The sequence below is a fragment of the Furipterus horrens genome, unplaced genomic scaffold, assembly GCF_987537825.1.
Source record: "Furipterus horrens unplaced genomic scaffold, mFurHor1.1.pri manual_scaffold_4, whole genome shotgun sequence".
Taxonomy (NCBI): domain Eukaryota; kingdom Metazoa; phylum Chordata; class Mammalia; order Chiroptera; family Furipteridae; genus Furipterus; species Furipterus horrens.
Window position 1 is genome coordinate 199135320 of NW_028327174.1, and position 7439 is coordinate 199142758.

Sequence of the window (7439 nt, forward strand, 5' to 3'; positions counted from 1 at the left end):
TTCCCTCCCGCCCACCCTCTCTCTCTTCTCCTCCTTCCTCCCTTCCTGCTGCCTCCCCCACTCCTGTCTTTTCACAGTCACTTGGTTAGTGCCTGCTCTGCATAATACACTCTGCCAGGCACTGTGGACAAAAAAGAGCCCCAGTCAGGCCTGGTCCCCTTCTCATGTTGGTAAGTGTCCATGGGGACCAGTGGCAGTACCAGGCACCTCACCTCCAATCCAGGACTGATTGTGATGGGCTTTCTCCTACTCAGAGATGAGGGTTCAGTATAGCTACCATCAGGGGAGGCCCCAGAGAGCCGGGGAGGGAGCCAGTGGGGCTGAGATCCACACTAGGGGCCGCGCTGTCACAGGTGCCCTCAGATGAGTGCTCAGTCCCCTCCTAATTGAGCATTCTACCGCTCATTTCACTCAGTCCTCACAGTGACCCTAGGAGGCGGGAATTATTATTGTTAATCCATCTTCCAGATGAGAAAACTGAGGCTTGGAGAGAGGAAGGGACTCGCCCAGGGTCACCCAGCTGGGAAGAGGGGAAGCCATTACCGGACCCCAGGCGTGATGACCCCAGTCCACGCATGCCCTTAAGCACCAAGGAAAAGGGGCTCCGCCCTGTCTCCCCTCACCGCCTGCCCCATTTTGCAGGAATGTCTACAAGGATTATCGGCAGCTGGAACTGGCCTGCGAGACACAGGAGGAGGTGGATAGCTGGAAGGCCTCCTTCCTGAGGGCTGGAGTGTACCCCGAGCGTGTTGGGGTGAGTCGTAGGGCAGGGAGGGGGGGGTGCAAGCTGCTTATAAGAGGGGTCCTGGGTCCCATCCTCATGCCATGTTTCCGAGCCCTCACTGAGCTAAAAAATAACAGACACCCCTCCTCTTCCTGTCCTGGGGCGGGGTCAGAGTTAAGCCTTCCCCCCATCCTCCAACAGCAGTTTTACGTGTCCACTTCTCTGCCCCAGGTGGCAGGCATTTCCTGCATCCCTGTCATATGATGGTGGTTTCTTGTGACTGCCTTCTCTTTTCGCTCCTCTTTCACTGTGGCGATGTCTGGAGTTGCCTTAGAGTTGAGATACAGTGCCCTGGGTTCACTCAATCCCTCCCCTTTTCCTCTGTGTGTCTGCTTCGTCTCTGCTTGCTGGTGCCGGCCGCGGTGGCAATGCTGATGTGGTGACCTCTGTGATCTTGGTGTGGGTCTCCCAGGACAAGGAGAAAGTGAGTGTGCCCCTCCCTCGCCTTCTGCCGTGCATCTTCAGCCTGGCACCACCTCTGGCCAGGTCCTTAGAATCAAGAAGGGACCTTCGTGATGTCCTTTCCTAATTTATTAATGGGGAAACAGGCAAATTCTAGGCCCTAGAATCAGCGCCAAAATAAGGTCAAACAAGGGTCTGGGGTCCTGAGAGGCACTGGGATGAGCAGAGCCTAGAGACCCAGAGCTTATGGGGGAGCCGGTGTCCATGTGTTCAGGCCAGTTGCTTCTCTCTGTGCCTCAGTGTCCCAGGTACCCTTGGAGGGAAGGGGCTGATGCCTGGAACCCGGCTTCAAGGGCACAGCCACCCTGACGCCCTCTGTCCCCACCGACAGGCCAGCGAGGCCGAGGACAATGGGTCAGACAGCTTCATGCACTCCATGGACCCGCAGCTGGAGCGGCAGGTGGAGACCATCCGGAACCTGGTAGACTCCTACATGGCCATCGTCAACAAGACCGTGCGGGACCTCATGCCTAAGACCATCATGCACCTCATGATTAACAATGTGGGTGCACCCCCACTTGGAGGGGTTGGCAGGTGCTCTTGTGGGAGCAGGGAGGACGGCAGCCAGGTTGGCCTGGGGAAAGCATAGGCCAGGCCAGTGGGACCAGGTCTAGGGAGGGAGGCAAGGGTCCACACCAGAACCACTAGCAGGAAAACGTATAATGTGAGTTTCATATATTATTTTGTAGATTCACATACTTAAGTTGTTCCAAACATGCTTGAAAACTTTACAAAAGGGGCTGGGAATCTGTGTTTTTGGAGAACACCCAGATCATGTTTTGAAATACACACTCCACAGAACCACTGTCACTGTTTGAATCATGGCTTTGCCACAAATTCCCTGTGTGACTTTAAGCAAACAAACTACTCTCTCTGAGCCTGTTTCCTTACATGTAAAATATGGGAAATAATAGAGTTGAGGAGTAAATGAATATAAAGTGCATAGCAACACAATGCCTGGCACATAGGAGGTGCTCAACACATACCTGAATAACAAATAAAAAAGATAGGCCTATGGCATAAGAATAAATAAATAAAACCTTAGCATTTCTCCATGAATGCCCCAGAGCCTAGGCCAAGTAACCCACCCCTGCCCTGCACATCAAGACACATCTCCTCCAATTCAGGCACATACTCACAACCTGTCACTCGAGGGCTCAGAAAAATTTAAACTGTCTTCCTTATTTTGGTCTAGTGGAACATGCAAGTCCTTGGAAAGGGTTTAACTAATGCTTTTACAGCTGAGGAAACTGAGGTTGAAAAAAGATGAGTAAAGGGGTGTCCTAGGTGTATGATTGATAGTCCCTGAGCGTGCTCTCAGAGCTGTAACCTTGAACAGGTCCCTGTTCCTCTCTGGACCATCTAAGAAAAGGGCAAGGGGCAGGGGATATCACCGAGTTTAGGCAAATCCCCTCCCCACCCGAAAGCTTCCAGTCCAGTGCACGGTCCTAGCAGGGCCTAAGGTGGAGCAGGCAGACAGGCGTCAGGTCCCAGCCCTCTCCTCTCTTCACCTGCTGGCACGCAGACCAAGGAATTCATCTTCTCGGAGCTGCTGGCCAACCTGTACTCGTGCGGGGACCAGAACACACTGATGGAGGAGTCAGCCGAGCAAGCGCAGCGGCGGGACGAGATGTTGCGCATGTACCACGCACTGAAGGAGGCTCTCAGCATCATCGGGGACATCAACACGACCACTGTCAGCACGCCCATGCCCCCTCCCGTGGACGACTCCTGGCTGCAGGTGCAGAGTGTACCGGCTGGACGCAGGTACCAGGGCCGGCCCCCACGGCCCCAAAGCCCCCCTGTCCGGGGCCCGTGGGAGGAGGGCCGGGACCGGGCAGTGGCGCGCCCGTGTCACCGGGGCAGCTCCCACTTGGAGCGAGGGAAGGATCTTAGAGAGGGCGGGGCTTGTTGCTGGGCGGGGCTTGCCGTGGAGCGCTGGCTGCGGAGCTTGGTGAAGCTGCAGCTTCGGAGCCACTGGGGGCGTGGCTTAAGCTCCAGAGCTCACCTGGGGCGGGGCTTTGCGTGCATGGACGTAGCCTGCGCTTGGATGGGCGGGGCTTTGGAGTGGGGCGGAGCCGCTCATCTCCCTCTTGTCTTCCGCGCTCTGTCGCCCGCAGGTCACCCACGTCCAGCCCAACGCCGCAGCGCCGAGCCCCCGCCGTGCCCCCAGCCCGGCCCGGGTCGCGGGGCCCTGCTCCTGGACCTCCGCCTGCTGGGTCCGCCCTGGGGGCAGCGCCCCCCGTGCCCTCCAGGCCGGGGGCTTCCCCTGACCCCTTCGGCCCTCCCCCCCAGGTGCCCTCGCGCCCCAACCGTGCCCCGCCTGGGGTCCCCAGGTGAGTAGGTGCTGAAAACGGCGGAAGAGACCGCTGGCGGGCGTGGCCGGGAGGGAGATGGGGCTGGATTCTGCAGCATCGGCCCTCGCCGCCAGAACCGGCCCTCTTCATTCAAGGCATCGCGGGTGCCGGAACCGCGGGAGGTGTGGCCGTGGGCTGGCGGAGCCTGCTCCCCAGGGAGTGCTGAGTCCCGGAGGTGGTCGTTTCTGGGGAGGGGGCCGTGGGGCTCATCCTACCCTGTCCTCTTCTTTCAAGCACTTGCATGGCGCTTCTCTCCTTTTTCACTCTTCCCACACATTGCATTCCTCCTCCTTTCCCTTCTGCATTTGTCTACTTCTCTCACCCAATCCCCCGTGAGTCTACCTTAGGTCAGAGGACTGAGCCCAGGTTCTCTTCGGATGTATGTATTTTGCTCACTCACACTCAGGGCTACCCTGATGACCCCACTCCCAGTCCTGACTCTTTTGAGCAGCCCCAGGAGAGTGTCCCGCCTCTGACCCACAGTTCAGAGGCCACCCTGTGACTGTGACCAGAAAGGTGTGTGATGTGTGTGGGGGCGTGCACACAGGTGTGAGAGTGTAAGAATGGCACCCAGGCAAGGGGTAGGACATGGAGCAGCTGGGAAAGGGTCTGGGAACCATGGGGCAATGTGATGGCTTTCTTCTTTTCCCCTGCCTCTGGCCCTACCTGTCCTGGGCCACTGTGATGGGTGTGGGGTAGGAGTGGCTGAAGGCTGCCCCTTTCCCAGAGATTTCCAGGGAAAAGGATTCTACTTCATCTCTTGGCTTTGCCTTCGTGATCCATGGCCCCCTTTTAAGGAAGCTCACTCTGATATCTAACAGTCTGTCCTGTTCCTACTGGACATATTCTCTGAGGAAGGACACATCAGACCAGTAGCATCTACTTATGTTTCCAGATGGCTGAAGGGTAGGGCCATGGGGGTCTAGCCTCCGTGAACCCAAAATGAAGCAGAGATCGGGCTTGAGGTCTGGTGATCTGATGGCCAAACCAGATGGGGTAAAGCATGCAGCCTGGTATTGATCAAGAGCACTGGACCGGAGTTCAGAGGTTCAGAGGTTCTGGTTCACCCTGCCCTCCTTCCAGGGCCCCAGTTTCCTGTCTACCAAATGATAATTAACATTCTGCCTTTTTCCCAGGGTTGGTATGGGGATCAAGGGAGACAGTGGCTAGAGGAATGCCCCATTAACTGCAGATGTGGCTCTAGGAGCACTTGGCTAACTTCCAACGTGAGTTCAGATTCTTAAAGGTCTTTGACATACCCAGGTCTGTGCTGAGGTCTGACATATGGGAACTTTAAGATTTGGTACCTGCTCTAACTCCAGTTTTGCTAACACACAGGAAACACTTGGTAAATCATGGTCCTGCCTTGGGGAAGAAAGCAGTCTGGGGGAGCTTCGAGGCAGCTTGACTTCAGTGAGTCTGGGTGCTGACTGAGATAAGGCTCAGGTGGTGAGGAGCTGGGAGGCATCTGGGTAGGGAGCGGCAGTGTGGGCATAGGTTTGGTGTGAGATGCATTAAGGAGAGCCACTGGCCAGAGCGGAGTGTAGGTCGAATGAGGGAGAATAAGCAAAGGTCGCCCTAGGTGCAGTGGCACAAGCTGGAGTACCCTCAAAGTCCACAGAGAAGTTGGATTTACTGGGACTCAATGCCATGGGCAGTAGGGAGCCATGGAAGGTTCTTGGGCAGAAAAATGACAGCTGGCCCTAAGAAAGCAAAACCTGTTTCTCACAGAGATTTGCAGGTGGCCCTCTGAGCACACCAGGCACGAGTGTACAGGGAGCTGGTGCAAATGCCTCCTGTATGCGGGCGAGCTTCTGTGTTGTGACTCAGGCCACGCGTGTGCTTCAGTGTGCCTAGTGGCTGCATGCCCCAGATACGTGCTGCACGCGCCAGCCAGTGGGGGTGCTGGGCAGTGGGAGGTGGGGGAGGTGTGTGCGTGTTGTTTGTGGGCATTGTGTCAGTGTGTGCATGCGGGGCCATGGGGCCTCACAGCATGTGTGTGCACGCCCGGGCGTGTGCGTGTGCGTGTGCGTGTCCCCCACCCTCAGGCCTGCCCTGTCCGTGCGTGTGAACTGCCATGTTGATTTCGTGCTGTCTTTCAGAATCACTATCAGTGACCCCTGAGGAGCGTCAGCCACGGTAGGTACTTGCCTCTCAGCCTGCTGCATGAAAGGTGTATCTGTCCCCTGCTGCACCAGCTCCACTCTGGGGGGCATACCTAGGACCTCAGAGCCAGGCTCTCTTCCCTCTTCCTTCTGCAGCTCCAGACTTACTCTTTCCTTTTTCTGTCCTTGCTGCCAGCTGGCTCTGTCACCTCTCTTCTCAGCGAGCCTCGGGACTCAGTGCCACTGCTCAAGATCTCCATGGCTGAGCCTGGGGAGCTCTTGGGACAGGCTCCGCACCCAAGCTGGCAGACATGGGTGCTCTCCAGAGCTGTCAGAGGGCAGAGGGCTCGTGGTTTATGGCGTAGGGGCAGGGAGCTTAGAGGGGGTTGTGTGTGACACTGGACTGAGGCAGCCAGGGGACTTGGAACTTCATCCTGGGGGTGCCGTACTCATTCCTCAATCGGAGCCACGCTGCTGGGGCAGGACAGTCAGCTTGCAGCCTGGGAGCTCTAGGGACTGAATCCATTGTAGGGCAGAGGAGGTCAGAGTCCCACCTCTATTGAGCGGTGATGTGGGACAAAGGCTCGTTGTTCGATGAGTTCTGAAAGCCTGAGGGTCCCAACCACACCGTCAGCCCAGAACACACACCTCACAGGCGAGGCAGGGTCCCGCAGCCCCTTCCTTCCCTTATCTCCTTGGTATTGTCACGCCTGCTAGGGCATGACAGAAGGCAGGGTTCTCAGCCCGAGAGGAAGCGCCACAGCCAGCCTATGGGCTCACAGACCTGGGCCTGTTGCTCCTAGAGGTGGCCTGCACTTTTCAGCCTAGGGGATGACAGTGTCTGCTGACCTGGGCAAGTCTGCTCCTCTCTGAGTTGCATCCCGGCCAGGCTGCAGAATTCGCCCAGTGAACCCACCTGCCGCTCTGCCCCTGCCACTGACTGTCCTTCTTCTGCTTTTCCCCAGCAGGAAGGGCCCAGCCTCACCTACGCGACCTGCAGTCCCCCGACCAGCTGAGGCTCCCCTCTTAGACTTATAAGCCTGTGGCCACTGGCATCCAGCTGCCTGTCCCCCCTGCCTCCCCAGGGTCCCTTCAGAGGACTCCTGGGCCTTCTGCCCACCCAGAGGGGCCTCCAGTGCCCCCTCCAGTCAGCCTTTTAGCTTTGCCCTCCTGGTTCAAACAGTGTTCTTTCTCCTGTCTTTTCCATCAGGTCTGGTGGCCGTTGTGTGGGGCGCACAGCCCTGTCCTCCCTGAGGCTAGCAGTGGCCTGGGCCAGTGGGTTGAAAGATAGGGGGGGCCATAGAAGAGGGAATTCAGAGGGGGCTGAGCATGTGTCTGGAGCTGTGGGTGCACTGCCTGGTGGTGTGTGAGAGACCAGCGTGTGTGGCAGCGGGAGGGCCACCCCAGCCTCCAGCCCAGACCCCAGCCCCAACCCCCGTGAAGCTCTGCCCCCCCACCTCCGGTTTCTCCCTCCCACCTTCGCGTTCTTGTCTCCCCTCTTCCAGAACCCTTACCCACACCTTCACCTGCATCTTCTTCCCCTGCCCTCCCCCCGCCCCTCCCCCCAGCCGGGCTTAGCTGCCCTTGCCTTACCAGCTCTCTCCCTCCTCTCTCCTGTTCTCTCTCGGCTTCCTCTGCACCTGCCAGCCGGTCGGGCCAGGCAAGTCCGTCCCGTCCTGAGAGCCCCAGGCCCCCCTTCGACCTCTAACCAGATCCCTTCTATTCTTCGGA

The 7439-nt window shown here is 57.8% G+C and overlaps 1 protein-coding gene across 3 annotated transcripts in view; it reads left to right on the top strand.

Moving 5' to 3' along the window:
- Nucleotides 1-7410, top strand: part of DNM1 (dynamin 1) — a 41625-nt gene extending 34215 nt beyond the window's left edge. The window contains exons 17-22 of one of the 3 annotated variants that reach the window (XM_090274805.1): nucleotides 643-754; nucleotides 1578-1748; nucleotides 2772-3013; nucleotides 3367-3582; nucleotides 5706-5742; nucleotides 7356-7410. In XM_090274805.1, the coding sequence (XP_090130931.1) occupies nucleotides 643-754; nucleotides 1578-1748; nucleotides 2772-3013; nucleotides 3367-3582; nucleotides 5706-5727 (763 nt within the window). In that variant the 3' untranslated portion in view covers nucleotides 5728-5742; nucleotides 7356-7410. Of the gene's footprint in view, nucleotides 1-642; nucleotides 755-1577; nucleotides 1749-2771; nucleotides 3014-3366; nucleotides 3583-5705; nucleotides 5743-6676; nucleotides 6913-7355 lie in introns of those variants that run through there. The other 2 variants (XM_090274804.1, XM_090274803.1) reach the window with 2 other exon arrangements.
- The last annotated feature ends 29 nt before the right edge of the window (nucleotides 7411-7439 follow it).